General features: G+C 40.8%; 1 protein-coding gene across 1 annotated transcript in view; it reads left to right on the top strand.

Annotated features, from left to right (window-relative positions):
* HSF2BP (heat shock transcription factor 2 binding protein) overlaps positions 1–18683 on the top strand; it is a 103974-nt gene that overhangs the window by 53385 nt on the left and 31906 nt on the right. The window contains exon 8 of the mRNA XM_055313542.1: positions 11148–11251. Within this exon, the coding sequence (XP_055169517.1) occupies positions 11148–11251 (104 nt within the window). The remainder of the gene's footprint in view (positions 1–11147; positions 11252–18683) is intronic.

Below are 18683 nucleotides of genomic sequence, written 5' to 3'. Positions count from 1 at the left end.
CAGATTTGGGGTGAGCTGCATGCTCTGTGAATGGACTATGTTTACTCTGTGCCAACCATAGGCTATTGACCCAGTACATTTCATAGTTCAGGGCCCTGGGAGTATATGGTGTTTATAATCAGGGAAGGCCGGAGAGAACAGTAAATTTGCAAAGGTGTTTCGTGCCCAGGCACATAGAGGTGTAAGATTATAGAAATGCCCCTGGGGACCCCTGGGTGGCTCAGCGGTTTACTGCCGCCTTCAGCCCAGGGCGTGACCCCGGAGTCCCGGGATCACAAGTCCCACATCAGGCTCCCTGCATGAAGCCTGCTTCTCCCTCTGCCTATGTCTCTGCCTCTCTCTCTCTCTTTCTCTGTCTCTCGTGAATAAATAAATAAAATCTTTAAAAAAATGCAGAACCTGTTTCAGTAGTCCTGAGATGGACCTGACAGTCTGCTTTAAAAAAACCAAAAAAAAAAAAAAAAAAAAAGAAAAGAAATGCCCCTGGAGTTAGGGATGTACTTGGCCTTGCTACATGACAACTTCCACTTGTCATCAGCAGGGTTTAGTCAGTGAGAAGTCCTGCACATGAAATTTCCCAGAACCAGCTTGTGAGCTCTGCAGGAAAACCAGTTCATACTTTATAACCAAACCAGCATTATTACATCTTTGAACAGATGTAGCTCTGAGTGGTTGTAGCTATATTTGCAGAGCTGAACCTCCTTGAGTGATGATTCACCATCATAAGGACCAGCGGGCTGAATTTCCCCACAGAATCCTAGCTTCTAAAGAAGAGAAACTTGTCTGGGATAGTCAGAACTCAGACTGTATTTTATAAAGGTGATTCTGGAAGCATTTCCACAAAATGTATTCATGTCAGTGCTTTAGAACTACACTTAGGACACTAAGCTTGGACCTCTAAGTGTACCCCACAGTGCATTCAGTGGGTGTGTTGCCTCTCTTCCATTCACTGTAAACTTGTAGTTGGCACAGACTGTGCTTCTGCTCTGTATTCTCAAGGTCTAATACACAGAAAGGTGCTCAGTAAATGATGCTATGTGAGCAAATGAGATGCAGACATTCATCTTCTGGGTTATGGTTATACCTTGTTTGTTGTTAAAAGTCATGCAAAGTGTTACCTTGCATTTGGGTGGCCTGAAACCCTTACATAAGGAACAGCTTAATACCAGTGGAAAAGAAATCTTCAAACATGACTGGGCTTTCTTAATCATTTCCAATTAAAACTTTATTAATCCTAGGTAGTAGGAAAGCTGTTATTAAGGACATTATAACACATTTATAGGATGTTGGTTAACAGTTTAATATTTTAAGAGGCAAGTACATTCTGAGGACAAATATTAGATTATGTTCAAATCCCTTAGAGTCGGTAGCATTTCCAGGTATTAACAAAGGTCAACCAACCTTCTAAAATGTTTCTCTCTGACATTTGGGTTCTGGGAACTACTATGTATTATTCTTTTTCAGTCAGTAGAGCTTTTGAGCCACAAATATTTAACATCCAGTGAATTCATCTAGTGGTTATAAATTGGTAGGTGGTGGTTTGAATATAACTTTGATTCTTCTGAAAGGTATTTTTAGGGTTTCAGCCTATCTAGTTTGATCATTCTGTGTACATTTAAAAAAAAAACAAAAAAAATCTGTATTTGGCATTTTCATTAAGAAAAAGGCAAATAATCTAATACACATGGGTAAAAGAAAGATCAGGCAGTTCATAGAGGAAACACTGGCAAGCTTCATAAGTATGGAAGAGATTCTTCAATTGTATTGCAAATTATAACCATAATGAAATAACTTTTCATTCTATTTCACTGGAAAAAAGTCATGAGCTTTAGAGAGATGTGAGGCCCAGAGAAAGCTTACACCTTTCCACTGTGCTGATGGGAGGGGGAAGGAGGCAGGTGGGCAGCATCTGTTGAGGTCAATATGCTCATGCCTGGGACAGGTAATCCCCTTTTGCATATGTACTCCAGAACAAGTTTTAGCTACAAACACTAGGACACTTGTGCAGAAACGTCATAGCATCTGTGTTTGTAGTAGCATGTGCTAGGAAATTACCTAAGCCTCTGTCACCTGCAGAATAGGTAAATAGATTGTGATCAGTTAAAGTTGGGATGCATCGGCGAAAATATATGATTACTATACAAGTCATTGTAGACAAATATCTCACCATGGTGTGGAAGATTACATATGGTATGCTGCCACTGAGACAGACATGGAAGATGGAGTTGTTGAGCTCTACACATGTGCTGTGAGAAAGTATCTAGAATTCAGCAATTGCACTACTAGGTCCATTTGTCACATGACAAATGGAGCTGTTGGCTCCCACCTCCCTGGAGCGTCTATGGCTATGTTCAGACATGGTTCACAAAGGGAATTTGACTATGGTAATAAGATTTTCTTTCTTAACCAGGGAGGTGGGTATTGTATTCTTTATATCTTTTTGTGGGCCTTTAATGTTACATAGTAGATAAAAAGTTACGATGTTTGGTTAGGGTTACATACACTGGTTTTTAGGTTCTAACTCAATGAGGGGGACACAGAATCTGAAACAAGTAGGTTCTGTAGTTAATTACTGTATTTAAAAACAACAACAACAACAACAACAACTTAATCCTAAATTTGTATGGAACCACAAAAGATCCCAAATAGCCAGAGCCACCTTGAAAAGGCAAACAAAATTGGAGGCATCACAATTTCAGACTTCAAAGTTATATCACAAAGTTATAGTGAACAAAACAGTATGGTAGTCGCACAAAAACAGACACATAGATCAGTGGAACAGAGTAGAGAACCCAGAAGTAAATCTACAACTATATGGTCAATTAATCTTCGACAGAGAAGGAAAGAGCAATCAATGGAAAAGAAGACAGTGTCTTTAACAAATGGGAAGACTGGACAGTAACATGCAAAAGAATAAAACTGGGCTACCTTCTTACACCATACACAAAAATAAATCAGAATGGGTTAAAGACCTAAATGTGAGACCCAAAAACCATAAAAATCCCAGAGGAGACACAGTAAGTTCTCTGACATTAAGTTGCCTGTGGCAACTTCTTTTTAGATATGTCTCCTGAGGCAAAGGAAACAAAAGCAAAAATAAACTGTTGGGACTTCATCAAAATAAAAAGCTTTCACATGGCTAAGGAAACAGTCAATAAAACTAAAAGGCAACCTATGGAATGGGAGAAGATATTTGCAAATGACATATTTGACAAAGGGTTAGTATCCAAAATATATAAAGAACAGATACAACTTAACACCCCAAAAACAATCTAACTTAAAAAATAGGCAGAAGACATGGATAGACATTTCTTCAAAGAAGACATACAGATGGCCAACAAACGTGAAAAGATGTTCAACGTCAATTATCATCAAGGAAATGCAAATTGAAACTACAATGTGATATCACCTCCCACCTGTGAGCATGGCTAAAATCAACACAAGGAACAACCAGTGTTGGTGAGGGTGTAGAGAAAGGGAAACCCTTCATGCACTGTTTTTTGTTTTCTTTTTAAGATTTTATTTATTTGAGTGACAGCATACAAGCTGGGGAAAAGCAGAGGGAGAGCAGGCTCCTCACTGAGCAGGGAGCTGGACACAGGGCTCCATCCCAGGACTCTGGGATCCTGACCTGAGCCGAAGGTAGATGCTTAACTGATGAAGTCATCCACGTGCCCCAACCCTTGTGTTACTGTTAGTGGGACTGCAAACCGGTGTAGCCACTCTGGAAAACAGTATGGAGGGGTCACAAAATTTAAAAATAGAGTCATTCTACAATTCAGCAATTGCACTACTAGGTATTTACCCAAAGAATGCAAAGGGATATATGCACCCTGATGTTTATAGCAGCATTATCCATGATGGCCAAGTTATGGAAGCAGCCCAACTGTCTATCCACTGATGAATGGATAATAATGGTTATGTACACAACAGAATATTACTCAACCATCAAAAAAAGATGAAATCTTGCCATTCACAATGACATGAATGGAGCTAGGGGGCATTATGCTAAGTAAAGTAAGAGAAAGATAAATATATGATCTCACTCATATGTGGTATATAAGAAACAAATGAACAAAGGGACAAAAAAGGCAAACCAAGAAACAGACTCAACTATAGAGAATACACTGATGGTCACCACAGGGGAGGTGGGTGAGGGGGTCGGGGGTGGGGAAAAAGGGGATGGGGAGTCATGAGTGCACTTGTGATGAGCACCAGGGGATGTATGGAAGTGCTGAATCACTATATTGTACACCTAAAACTAATATTACACTGTATGGTAACACTAGAATTTAAATTAAAACTTTAAAAAATGTCATTCGACAGGCACTTGCTCCTGCAATTGACCCCTAGTAAATGCTCAATGAAATTAAAAAGAAAAAAAAAAAAGGATGCCTGGGTGGGTCATTCAGTTAAGGATCTGACTCCTGGTTTCGACTCTAGTCATGATCTCAGGGTCTTAGGATTGAGCCCCATGTTGGGCTCCATGCTCAATGGGGAGTCTGCTTCGAACTCTCCCTCTCCTGCTGCCCTCCCACACCCCTGTGCATGTGCTCTCCAGCTTGCTCACTTAAATATTTTTTTCTTTCAAGATTTTATTTATTTATTAGAGAGAGTGAGTGAACACAAGCAGGGACAAGAGGGAGAAGCAGTTTCCCTCAAACCAGGGAGTCCAATGCAGAGCTCAATCCCAGGACCCTGCGATGATGACCTGAGGTGAAGGCAGACACTTTACCAGCTGAGCCACCCACATGCCCCAGTAAATAAATGTTTTTTTAAAAAAAATTAGGCCTCTTGGTCTGAAATGTCTGACTGTATTGCTGTACTATTTGCCTCTCTCTGAAACTGCATATGCAGTCATCTGTAAGAGTTTTATTGCTCACTGTTCCTTAGCATTACATGATGGTGCTAATTTGGTTACTTTAGATTTTACTCCAGATGCCCAGTTGGTGGCTTTTGTTTCTGGAGGGTGGACATCACAGTCGTGCCTTTTTGTTTATTTTCATTGCTGGTTTGTTTTGAAGTACCGGGTATGTTTGTTCTTTGTTACTTCTGGTTGTAATTTCGAGATGAATACAATAGTTGAGTTGCATCACCTTTACTTCTAATGACTCAGCGCTGTCCATCAGACTGTCGGGAGGGCTTTCTGACTTCCTACCAGGCCAGCCTCCTCAACCCCAGGCCTGCTGTAGCTAGGTGAAGACCGTGTCCTTCTTGAAAGAGAGCTGCTTGTGTTGCTTTTGTAGCATTTCAAGTTTGCCGGTATCTCTGTTAGCTTTCTCTCCTTTCTTTTTTTTTTTTTTTAATTTTTTTTTTCTTTCTCTCCTTTCATTGCCAATGTCAGCTTTATCTGTAATTCCAAGGCTGCAGAGCCTGGCCAGTTGCTGCTTCGAGCCTGTAAGTCCATTTATAACAAATACTCTGCTTAGGTTTGTGGTAGGAAGCAAAATTTGCCTACCTTTTTTGTCACTGGAATAAAAAGTCTGATTCCTAATTCTATGGTAGTTTGGGGAAGGACATTTACTTTTAATACCTCAATGCCAGAAGAGTGGATTGAATGCGCAGTTTCTCTTGAGTTTGCAATTGGAAACATGATACATTATTTACAAAATATTTGTGGTTAGGATAGAAATCTTGGAACAGAAAGCACTTGCATAAGGAACGAAAGTTTTCTGGGTTTATTGTTTGCTAAGTCCTCTGTGACCTTGGAGCACTCTCTGGTCTTCTGTGAGATGTAGCCTAGCAATGGCATGAGGTCTCAGGTGGTTCTGTGGTCACTGCAATGACATCTGTTCCACTCTAGCTTCTTAACAATGGCTGACTTTGACCAAATATGAATTTTAAAGACATTTATCAATTTGGTGAGTCCTTTTTGCTGCCTTAAAGTTAAATGGCAGTTGGTAAAGAATTTCAACTGAATGTATTTCCTAGAATTTGCCCTATATTCTAGTTATCACCCCGATGTTAATTTTGCCTTTAAGATTTAAAGATTAGCTAACTTTATTTTCATTTTCTAAGGCAAGGGTTGCAAATTTTTTCTGGAAAAGGCCAGATAGAAAATATTTTAGGCTCTGTGGGCCATATAATCTCTGTAACTCTGACTCACCTGAATTGTAGCATGGAAGCAACATGGGCAGCACATTTAATTTTAAGGACTTCCAACTACCTGTGTTGGTGTGATCTGAAGTAAGAACTTCACTTTTAGAATCCTGGATTGGAGGCTCCAGAAAGTTGTAGTTAAAGTGCTGAATTTTCCTCATGAGTACAACTTTTAAACAGCTCTTAATAACTCATTAAACAGATTACTAGTGAATAGACTTTGGATATGTATAAAAATCGTCAGGAAAACTTGAAAGGACTTGCAAGTTTGGCTCATTCTGTGGCCTGTGAGGAGGCTGAGGATCATAGTCTGAGAAGCGGGCATCATTGCTCTCGCGGGTGCTAGTCTAGCATTGTCTTCTTGAACCTGGTAGCATTGCCTTGCCTTTGAAAATGCTCATCTAAATACAGGGAGAGAAAGACCGTCTCTGCATGCTTTGCCTGGCAGAGGCTCTCAGTCACTGGGGGTTGGTTCACTTTTCCATATTTAACCTGCGTGCTTACCATGTCCCAGGTCCTGAATAAGCCATGGAGCCTAGAAACCAGCTGTTTTTTTTGTTTTGTTTTTTTTTAAAGACTGTTTTTATTTATTTGTGTGTGTGAGAGAGAGCATGAGTGGAGAGGGGAGGGAGAAGCAGATTTGCTGAACAGGGAGCCCAACATGGATGGGCCTTGATCCCAGGACGCCGGGATCATGACCTGAGCTGAAGCCAGATGCTTCACCGACGGAGCCACCCAGGCGCCCTGAAGCCAGCTATTTTAACAGAAAACTGTAATAAGCACTTTCTGTGGCGTGCATGGATGCGCCTCCCACAGTTTATTTAATCAGGCCCTTGTTAATGGACTGAATGGCTGTTACTGATTTTCTTCTGTCTCAGGCTCCAGTGTGTCTTGGCATGACACTGTTACTGATCCCATCTTTATTTAAAATTTGATTGTATTGCTTATTATAGGATTTTTGCAGTAGTTTTGTTTTTGTTTTTAGACATTTGGATTACAATACATTTAAAAGATCCTGGCTACTGAACTGAATGTTTTGGCACCCCTTACATTTGCCCCCAAAGCAAGTGTCTTACTCTCCACACCCTACTGGGCCCTGCTGGTTAAGTATTCCATTGTACCCTGATATTGCAGGTCTTTGTTGGACTCAGGATTCTGTTAGCTTTTGCTGAAGAGAATGACTGTTTGTCCTAGCAGGTAGTTAGCTTGACCTGACTCTTCAACCCTGGCTCCCTTGAGGTGATCGATCAAATTTGTGTCCCATCCTTGGTTTCCCAGTTCCCACTCCTTGGGACCTCTTGTCTGGCCTCCCTCTTTCCCTCTGCCCTGGCTCTGTTCGGCTCTGTTGGGTACCTGTCCTTGCCTCATGGCCCTTGTGTCAGTTACCCTGAACTTTGACTCTGTGATTGTTAACAGTTTCATTTTTTTGTTAAGTTTTAGGTTCTCCTTTGAATCACTGGGTATTTATAATAGTAGCTCCTTGATGGTATTTTGAATTTCTTTTTATATTATTTATACTTACTAAACATACCCATTTTCTATTCTGTAACTGATATTTCTATTATCTGACAGTTCTTTTTTTAGTTTTGGCTCTCATTGATTCTTTGTGCTGTTGCTTATGGGATCTTGTTTTTCACGGTTTTGTGATTTTTGTTATGAACCCACGTTTGTCAGTACTCTATTTGTGGGAATTCCTTGAAGACCAGGTTGAGGAACCTTTCCTTCAAGAGGATGTTTACTTTGGCTAGGCAGCTGAAGGAGCTCCTATCCCAACTCTCCTTTTTTTAACTTTTGTTTTAGTTTTTAGGAGAGAGGTGAGGAAGGACAGAGAGAGAGAATCTTAAACAGGCTCCATGCCTAGTGTGTGAGCCTTATACAGGGCTTGATCTCATAACCCTGAGATCATGATCCAAGCCCAAAACCAGGAGTCAGACCGTAACTGGCTGAGCCACCCAGGTGCCCCTCCCAACTCTCCTTTGTATTAAAATAATTGGCTTGTGGATTTTCAGGCCATAAAGTATGGATTCATGCCAAGCTTGAAAGCTTACTCTTCCCTGGCTTAGTGTGGGGGTCTGTGACCTGAGTCCCTGTCTTACATTGGTCTGAGGCTTTTCCTTCTGTCACTCTGCACAAAGCCACTGTGTTGCTCTGAGCGATGTGCTTCTGGAATCTGTCCTCTCAAGCACACGCCTCCCTGAATTTGCACTCTTACCCAGTTCCTGATCAGGGATGTTTTCCCTTCACTTCTCACAAGCTCATCTATTCTTTCAGGGGTTTGCAAAATCTTTGTGTTGCCTTTTTTAAAAAAATTGCTTTGCAGTGTGAAGTTTTGGGATCTTTGTATTCTGCAGTATTGTTAAAAACCTTGTCCAATCCATGAGCATGGAATACTTTTTCCATCTCTTTGTGTCTTCCTCAGTTTCTTTCAGAAGTGTTCTGTAGTTTTTAGGGTATAGATCCTTTACCTCTTTGGTTAGGTTTATTCCTAGGTATCTTGTGCTTTTGGGTGCAATTGTAAATGGGATTGACTCCTTAATTTCTCGTTCTTCAGTCTCATTGTTAGTGTATAGAAAGGCCACTGATTTCTGGGCATTGTCTTTGTATCCTGCCACATTGCCAAATTGCTGTATGAGTTCAAGCAATCTTGGGGTGGAGTCTTTTGGGTTTTCTATGTACAGTATGTCATCTGCAAAGAGAGAGAATTTGACTTCTTCTTTGCCAATTTGAATGCCTTTTATTTCTTTTTGTTGTCTGATTGCCGAGCCTAGGACTTCTAGTACTATGTTGAATAGCAGAATTAATATTGTGAAAATGTCAATGTTACCCAGGGCAATTTACACATTTAATGCAATCCCTATCAAAATACAATGGACTTTCTTCAGAGAGTTGGAACAAATCATCTTAAGATTTGTGTGGAACCAGAAAAGAACTTGAATAGCCAGGGGGATATTGAAAAAACCAGAGCTGGGGGCATCACAATGCCGGACTTCAAGTTGTACTACAAAGCTGTGATCATCAAGACGGTGTGGTACTGGCACAAAAACAGACACATAGACCAATGGAACAGAATAGAGAACCCAGAAATGGGCCCTCAACTCTATGGTCAACTAATATTCGACAAAGCAGGAAAGACTATCCACTGGAAAAAGGACAGTCTCTTCAATAAATGGTGCTGGGAAAATTGGACATCCACATGCAGAAGAATGAAACTAGACCATTCTCTTACACCAGACACAAAGATAAAGTCAAAATGGATGAAAGATCTAAACGTGAGACAAGGATCCATCAAATCCTAGAGGAGAACACAGGCAACACCCTTTTTAAACTTGGCCACAGTAACTTCTTGCAAGATACATCTATGAAGGCAAGGGAAACAAAAGCAAAAATGAACTATTGGGACTTATTCAAGATAAAAAGCTGCACAGCAAAAGAAACAGTCAACAAAACTCAAAGACAACCTACAGAATGGGAGAAGATATTTGCAAATGACATATCAGATAAAGAGCTGTTATCCAAGATCTATAAAGAACTTATTAAACTCAACAGCAAAGAAACAAACAATCCAATCATGAAATGGGCAAAAGACATGAACAGAAATTTCACCAAAGAAGACCCTACACATGGCCAACAAGCACATGAGAAAATGCTCCGCATCACTTGCCATCAGAGAAATAGAAATCAAAACCACAATGAGATCCCACCTCACACCAGTGAGAATGGGGAAAATTAACAAGGCAGGAAACCACAAATGTTGGAGAGGATGTGGAGAAAGGGGAACACTCTTGCACTGTTGGTGGGAATGTGAACTGGTGTAGCCACTCTGGAAAACTGTGTGGAGGTTCCTCAAAGAGTTAAAAACAGAGCTACCCTCTGACCCAGCAACTGCACTGCTGGGTGTTTACCCCAAAGATACCGATGCAAGTGAAACGCCAGGACACCTGCACCCCGATGTTTATAGCAGCAGTGTTCACAATAGCCAAACTGCGGAAGGAGCCTCGGTGTCCATTGACAGATGAATGAATAAAGAAGCTGTGGTAAAAAGAAAAAAAAAAAGCTGTGGTCTGTGTATACAATGGGATATTACTCAGCCATCAGAAAGGACGAAGATGACCATTTGCTTTGACGTGGATGGAACTGGAGGGTATTATGCTGAGTGAAATAAGTCAGTTGGAGAAGGACAAACATTATATGGTCTCATTCATTTGGGGAATATAAAAAATAGTGAAAGGGATTAAAGGGGAAAGGAGAGAAAATGAATGGGAAATATCAGAGAGGGAGACAGAACATGAGAGACTCCTGACTCTGGGAAATGAACAAGGGGTGGTGGGAAGGGAGGTGGGCAGGGGGATGGGGTGACTGGGTGATGGACACTGAGGGGGGCACTTGATGGGATGAGCACTGGGTGTTATGTTATATGTTGGCAAATCGATCTCCAATAAAAAAATATACAAAAAAACAACCCCCTTGTCCAACAGTTTTCCAGTTTTCATTGGACTCTTAACTTACCAGTTATGGTCAGTTCGCAAGGTAGCTTGTAAGATCTTGTGTGACTCTGGATACTGTCTTGTCGGTTGTTAGAGATGGTCAGGGTTGGGGTGCTCTTCCTCCCCTGTGCTGTGGGGTAGACACACTTGTATGGCCTGAGCCGGCTACCCAGACATCATAGATAATGTTCAGTGAGTGAAAAGATAGGATTACATTTTCAGCAGCTGAATTGAACTGTTTGAGCCCAGTATACTTCTGCATTGAGGGTTGCCTGTGTGTAAATGCAGGACCAGTCATAAAAGAGATCACTCAGTAAATGTGGTCCTGAGATTCCTGTGGGACCCTCTGTGATTGTGTACCCTGGTCCTGTGTGCTCTCACAAGGTGGTTTTATGGGGCTGTGTTGCTGGAGCTTCCCACTTTCCCATAGTGTCCCGGAGATCAGTATTGTTTGACGTGCATCACCCAGCCTGCAGAGTGTCGGAAAGCCCTGTTAACCAGGAGCTGTATTTAGGGTGAGACTTCCCGTGGGCGTCACCTCAATCTGTCTTCTTTATGTTCCAGGTTACTGCTGATGTCCCTGTACAACGTGAGCATCAACCTGAAAGGCTTGAAGTACATCAGCGAGAGCCCAGGATTCATCCCACTGCTGTGGTGGCTTTTGAGTGGTGAGGACAGGCTTTCCCTGTACATTTTCTCATACAGCATGGGTACCTGGTCCGCTGTGGCTGGAGGAAGGTGTAAAGTATTAGAAATAGGGGTTGATTGTCCTAAGGTTTTAGTGGTTTTTTTTTTTTTAAGGTTTTATTTATTTATTCATGAGAGACACAGGGAGAGAGAGAGAGAGAGAGAGAGAGAGAGAGAGAGAGAGAGAGAGGCAGAGACACAGGCAGAAGGAGAAGCAGGCTCCATGCAGGGAGCCCGACATGGGACTCGATGCTGGATCTTCAGGATCAGGCTCTGGGCTGAAGGCAGGCGCTAAACTGCTAAGCCACCCAGGCTGCCCTGTTAGTGTTTTTTTAAGAGATTTCAAACTAGAGAGAACTCAGTGGTATGCTAGGTTGTTTGTAGTTTTGTTTCTGAAGTATTGCTTTCAGTTAGTTATGATTCTGTGACACAAAGAGAAATTATCTTTTAAAAATTTTTTTAATTTTAATTTTTTAAAATATTTTTATTTATTTGAGAAAGTAAGAGAGAGAGAGAGAGAGAGAGAGAGAGAGAGAGAGAGAGAGCATGCACGCAGAAGCATAAGGGAGGGGCAGAGGGAGAAGCTGATTACCTACAAGCAGGGAGCCTGATACGGAGCTTGATCTCAGGAACCTAGAGTCACAACCTGAGCCAAAGGCAGACACTTAATCAACTGAGCCACCCAGACACTCCAAAAGAGAAACTGTCTTAACAGCTGGCAAAGGACATTCAGCTGTCCCTTTTTCTGTGGACAAAACAGTGCTGTAGGTTGTCTGGGGCTCTGAATGTCAGATGAAAGAATGTGGGGAAAAAGAAATATGAGGGATGCCTGGGTGGCTCAGCAGTTGAGCCTCTGCCTTTGACTCAAGGTGTGATCCCGGGATCCCAGGATCGAGTCCCACATCAGGCTTCCTGCATGGAGCCTGCTTCTCCCTCTGCCTGTGTCTCTGCCTCTGTTTCTCTCTCTCTGTGTCTCTCGTGAATAAATAAATCTTTTTTTAATAATAAATTTATTTTTTATTGGTGTTCAATTTACCAACATACAGAATAACACCCAGTGCTCATCCCGTCAAGTGCCTCCCTCAGTGCCCGTCACCCATTCACCCCTACCCCCGGCCCTCCTCCCCTTCCACCACCCCTAGTTCGTTTCCCAGAGTTAGGAGTCTCTATGTTCTGTCTCCCTTTCTGACATTTCCCACACATTTCCTCCCCCTTCCCTTATATTCCCTGTCACTATCTTTCACTATTATTTATATTCCCCAAATGAATGAGAACATACACTGTCCTTCTCCGATTGACTTACTTCACTCAGCATAATACCCTCCAGTTCCATCCACGTTGAAGCAAATGGTGGGTATTTGTCATTTCTAATGGCTGAGGAATATTCCATTGTATACATAAACCACATCTTCTTTATCCATCATCTTTCGATAGACACCGAGGCTCCTTCCACAGTTTGGCTATTGTGGACATTGCTGCTAAATAAATAAATCTTTAAAAAAATCTGAGATTGCACCTCTGAAGTCCCATATGTGTTATTTGTATATGGGTTTTTTGTTATCTCTAAAATAAAAGTTCTTTCTACTGTATCTTTTCTCTGTGACCACCAATTTATTTATCTATTTTTATTTTTTAAAATTTCCATCCCAATGTAAGTAACATACAATATTATACTAGTTTAGATGTACAGTATAGTGGTTCAGCACTTCTCTCATCATCAAGATAAGTGTATTTTTACTCTCCATCACCTCTTTCCCGCAGCCCCTACTTACCTCCCCTCTGGTAATCATCAGTTTGTTTTCTATAGTTGAGTCTGTTTCTTTGTTTGTCTCTTTTTATCCCCATTTGCTCATTTGTTTTGTTTCTTAAATTCCACATATAAGTGAAATCATGTGGTATTTGTCTTTCTCTGACTGACTTATTTCACTTAGCATCATACCCTTTAGCTCCATCCATGTTGTTGCAAATGGTAAGATTTCATTCTTTTTATGGCTAATATTCCATTGTATATATACTACAACTTCTTTATCCATCTTCAGTTGATAGATACTTGGGCTGTTTCCATAATTTGGCTATTGTGTACATTAGCCAAATTATCTACATCTCAGGCTGTTGCCCTGAGAAGCTTTTTATCTTGATGAAGTCCCAGTAGTTCATTTTTGCTTTTGTTTCCCTTGCCTCAGGAGACATATCAAAAATGTTAGAATCAGTGTCTGACCACAAATTTAACCTGATTTTGTCCCAATTTGCTCATGATAACTTTTAACACTATGTATTCAGTAGGTACATATTTCACTTAGGTGTGCAAAAAATAGACTTTCCTTATTTTTTCGTAATTTGGATTGATCTCTGTTTGAGCTTCAGTTCCACTTGGTGATGAATGCTTATTTTATGTAACAGATTTTTTGAATTGTAATTGATATGCAATTAACTGCCCACATTTAAGGCAAAAAATTGATTAAGTTTTGATATAAATATACACCTGTAAAATCATCACCGCAATAAAGGTAGTGAAGGTGAGCATCAGCCCCAAAAGGTACCTTGTGCTCCTTGGTGGTGCCTCTCCCTTACTTTCCTGCTCCTCTCTTCTCAGACAGCTATTCACCCCCTTTCTGTACTATAAATTAGTTTTCATTTTCCATGTGTTTATATAACTGACATCATATGTCTTGTACTCTGTCTGCCTAGTTTTTCTCATTCAACATATTTATTTTGAGATCCAACTATGTTATTTTGGGATAATAGTTGATCATTTTTTATTGCTAAATAGTGTTCTATGCTGTGGGTATACCAAATTGCTTTACTTATTCAGGTGTTGATAGACATTTGGATTGTCTCTAGGTTTTAGCTATTATAAGTGAAGATGCTATGAACATTCTAGTATGTCTTTACATTGACATATGCTCTCATTTCTCTTGGGTAAATACCTAGGAGTGGAATGTCTGGGTATGTGGTGTATGCTACCATTTAGCACACCCTAGAGTGGTGTGTCAGTGTTCCAGCTGATGCGTGTCCTTGTTGGGGCTTGTGTGGCCTCTATTTAACTTTAGACACTCCATCAGGGGCATAGTGGCACCTTATTGTGGTCTTAATTTGCATTTTTATTATGACTAATGATGCTGAGCATCTTTTTATGTGCTTATTTCCCACCCACGTATCTTCTCTGATAAGATATCTTTTCATATCTTTTGCCCATCTTAAAAAAAATTGAGTTGTTTTAATTGAATATCAAGAGGTTTTTTTTGTGTATTCCAGATACAAATCCAAATATTGGATACATATGCAAATATTTTCTTCTGGTCTGTGGTTTCTCTTTTCATTTTCTTAAGAGCATCTTCAAAGAATGGAGGTTCTTAATTTTTAAAAATATTTATTAATTTATTTATTATTTTAGGGTGAGAGAGTGAGCAAGAGCAAGAGTAGGGAGAGAGGCAGAGAGAGAGGAAGAAAGAGAATCTCAAGCAGACTCCCCACTGAGCACGGAGTCCAGTGTGGGGCTCAATCTTACGACCCTGAAAGCATCACCTCAGCTGAAATCAAGAGTTGGACACTTAACTGACTAAGCCACCTAGGCTCAGTTTCTTAATTTTGATGAAGTTTAACATTGTTTTTTTTTAAAAAAGATTTTATTTATTTCTTAGAGTACACAAGTGAATGGGAGGGGCAGAGAGAGAGAGAAGCTGACTCCCCACTGAGCAGGGAGCCCAATGTGGCACTTGATCCCAGGACTCCAGGATCATGGCCTGAGATGAAAGCAGATGCTCAACCTAATGAGCCACCCAGGTGCCCCTTACCTTATTCTTTTTCTTTAATGAATTGTGCTTTTGGGGTAGCTTTGTCTAACTCAAGATCACAAAGTTTCTTAAATTTGTTTTTCTTCAGTAGTTCTATAGTTCTACATTTTACATTCAGGTCTATGATCTGTTTTGGATTAATACTGGCATGTAGTAAGAGGTGGGAGTCCCAGTTGTTTTTTTACATAAGGCTGCCTGGCTGATGTGATGCTGTTTGTTGTGAAGGCTCTTTTCTCCACCCGATAACCTCTGCACCTTTGTTGAAAATCACATGCCAGTGTATGTGAGGTGAGGTTTTGGCTCACTCTTCTGTTCCATGGATACATTTTTGTATCATTATGCCAATACCATACTCTATAATAAATCTTTTTTTTTAATAATAAATTTATTTTTTGTTGGTGTTCAATTTGCCAACATACAGAATAACACCCAGTGCTCATCCCGTCTCAAGTGCCCCCCTCAGTGCCCGTCACCCATTCACCCCCACCCCCCGCCCTCCTCCCCTTCCATCACCCCTAGTTCGTTTCCCAGAGTTAGGAGTCTTTATGTTCTGTCTCCCTTTCTGATATTTCCCACACATTTCTTCTCCCCAAAGTCATTTACTGTAAATCCTCCAACACTGTTTTAATTTTTCAAAGTTGTTTTGGCTATTTCTAAGTTCTTTGCATTTCCAGATATATTGAGAATCAGTTTGTCACTTTCTACCAAAAAAACACCTGGCTGAGAATTTTATTGGTATTATGTTGAATTGACATTTTATTTGAGGAGACATTTTAGCAATATTGCATCTTCCAATATTCATGAATTCCAATATTCATGATCCATGAACATGGTATATATGTCCATTTATTTAGATATTGTTGGGAGACAGGGGTCTCTCATGTTTCTTTATGTCTTAAGAGCAGAGGAACTGACTTCTTTTGTTCCTTACTATCTTTGCAAGGATGCTTATATAGTGAGCACCCATTGTAGGTAGAGGTACTATCTCTATCCAGAGCAAAGGGTGAGTTTGTTTATAAGCATGCAGTAAGGATAATGCTTCCCTCTAGGGCAAAGGTTAGGTAGGCTTACCACCCGTTATGAAAGATATGGGGTTCCTAAGCTTGTGTAATGCAACTCATGGCCTGTGCTTGGCCCTATGGAATTGGGTCTCATTGAACTGGCTGAAGTGTGGGTATGGCTGTTGCTGGTGAGTAGTGCAGTTCTTTGTCTTGGACTCAGGAAGCTGATGTGTCTCTTGCCAGCAGTCGTGAAACTATAGCCTGCTGACCTCTGTCCCACTTGGGCTCCAGACCCTATCTCCTGGCCAATTTGTTGGATTGCTGCTTTGTAGAAAGCACCTCAGACATGGAAGCTTTAGTCCTGGGTGACTTCCCGCCTTTGCCTGCCTGTAGGTCGGCTTGGCTTGTCCTCAGAGACGGTTATCCTGAAACCAGATGCCCTTCACTTATGCTAGCTTGCAGCCACTGAGCCCTCAGCACCTTCTGCTAGCTGTTTACTTTCTCATCAAAACAGGGCCGTATGCTAAATGTAGGGCCCATTTTAGCTGTGGTGCTCCAGAAATTGTCTGGGCTGAAGTGACAATTGTAATGAGTCTCTAATTTATATAGCTCCCTAGGTACAAATAGCCCAAGAGTGTCAGTTCCTGACTTTCACCACAGGTGCTGTTCTTTTACCATCATGGTTGTTCCTGTTTAAACTTTGGGTCACGTACAATAGGAAACTGTGGTGAAGTTGCCTTAATGACACTTTTTCCCACTGTGGCATTAGGCATTCTTGTCCATGAAAATAATTGCTTGTTCTTTTGAAACAGTGAGGACAGCCAAAACCCTCATAAATCCTTTGCAAGGTCATTTTGCCTGATATCTTTAGAGCTGTTATCATAGTCAAACAAAGACAAGGTCTAGTAGGCCCAGGATGTTTGACCCCTGAATTCTGTATGGAATTACTTCAGCTTAAAAATTGACATTTGTTACAGAATTTGGTGCGTATTTTGAGAGGATGAGTATGTATTTTATTATGTTATAGAGAAATAGGAGCAAAAATAGTTTTCTGAATAGTAATCCTTGCTTCTTGGTGCCCAGTGGTGATGGTATGTTTGTTTTCAGAATTCCAGACTCTTGTAACTGCTTAGAGCTAGGAGAGAATTTGAGAACTGGCTTCTTGTACCACTTTGCTTTTGGGTAGCTCTGCTTTATGAAATATACTAGAGAAACAAAAGTCTCTTCTAGTTTTTTTAGAAGATCTAGGGAAAAAGATTTCATTATTTCTCTCAGTAATTGGGTCCTTCTTTTATCAGTTCTTAGGGGATTTGATGTATTTTAAAGCGTATTGACTTTGGACACGTTTGACTCATTAAAATTGCAGATTTTCTATTTAGGAATTCACCTACCCTTTCAGAATCCCATTTTCTGATCTGCAAAGTGAAGATTTCTACCTCAAGGGTCTTAGTGCGTATTAACATGCAGCCAACACCTCAGAGTCAGTGTTAAATAGGTGTCAGTTTCCCTTTTTACGCCTCATCTAAACCTTTCATGCTGTAATGAAAACTCATTTTCTTTTATTTATTTTGACCTGAAGGTGGCAAGTTGCTGTCAAGTACCTGTACTTGGATCCAGAGTATAGGACCAGTTGCTGTTAATCATCCCTGACTTCATAACTTCATTTCCTTTAATGTTTGTTGGATTTCATTTTCCTTCCCTTTGTTCATCTATGTGGCTGGCTTTTCCCCAGGCCTTCTCTACATTCTTAACATTCCTCATAGGTTGCAGAACTACGTGGAATACCAGTGGATGGCTGATGAGGATAGGGTGTGCTGGGATGATGACCACATGTTACGGAACTGCTAATGCAAAGTAGTATTTTGATCACACTGCTAACTTTTTAGTGCTGTATTTCCTACTATGTTGGATAGGAAGGCATTTGCCTCCCACCTTACACTTATTCAGGTTGTCTAAGCAGTGGGAGACTTTGGTAGTCCTACCAAAATTGTATCTGTAGCCCAAATCTCTGTCCTGAACTCCAAAAGCACATCTCCCACTATCTCCTTGCCATCTCCACATAGGCATTTAACAGCATTCAGATATTTCTGTATGCATGACCCCTACCAGGTATCCATACAGCCTCACATGGACACCTAAGGGACAGTGAGACTCAGTATGTTCAGACTCAGTTCCTAATCTTTCCCACACTGACCTCTTTTCACGCCTTCCTATGACAACTCTATGTTGATTTCTCAGGCCTTTAGAAACCTCAGAGTGAATCTCATCTCCTTTTCCTTTCACACCCACATCCAATCTGTTAGGAAATCTTAATGGCTCCACTTTCAAAATCTGTCCAGAATCTGACCACCATCTACCACTCCCAGCTGGTCTTGAGCCTCCATCATCTTTCCTTTAAAGAACTCCAGCCTCCTATAGATTTCCCTATTGTCCATCCTTGCAGGGCATGAATTAGAAGCCAAGGATAGGACAGAAGGAATCCAAGACCAACTCTCCTTATTGAAAGCAGTCAAAATGTTGAATGAGATGTAAAAAAGATACAAAAATTGCTCCTCTGAGCTAGAAAAAGAGTAACTGTATCCAAAGCCCAAAAACTAAGTGAAAGTGGGATGCCAGAG

This window comes from Nyctereutes procyonoides, unplaced genomic scaffold, assembly GCF_905146905.1.
Source record: "Nyctereutes procyonoides isolate TBG_1078 unplaced genomic scaffold, NYPRO_anot_genome, whole genome shotgun sequence".
Lineage (NCBI taxonomy): Eukaryota > Metazoa > Chordata > Mammalia > Carnivora > Canidae > Nyctereutes > Nyctereutes procyonoides.
This window is presented reverse-complemented; position numbering and strand designations above follow the sequence as displayed.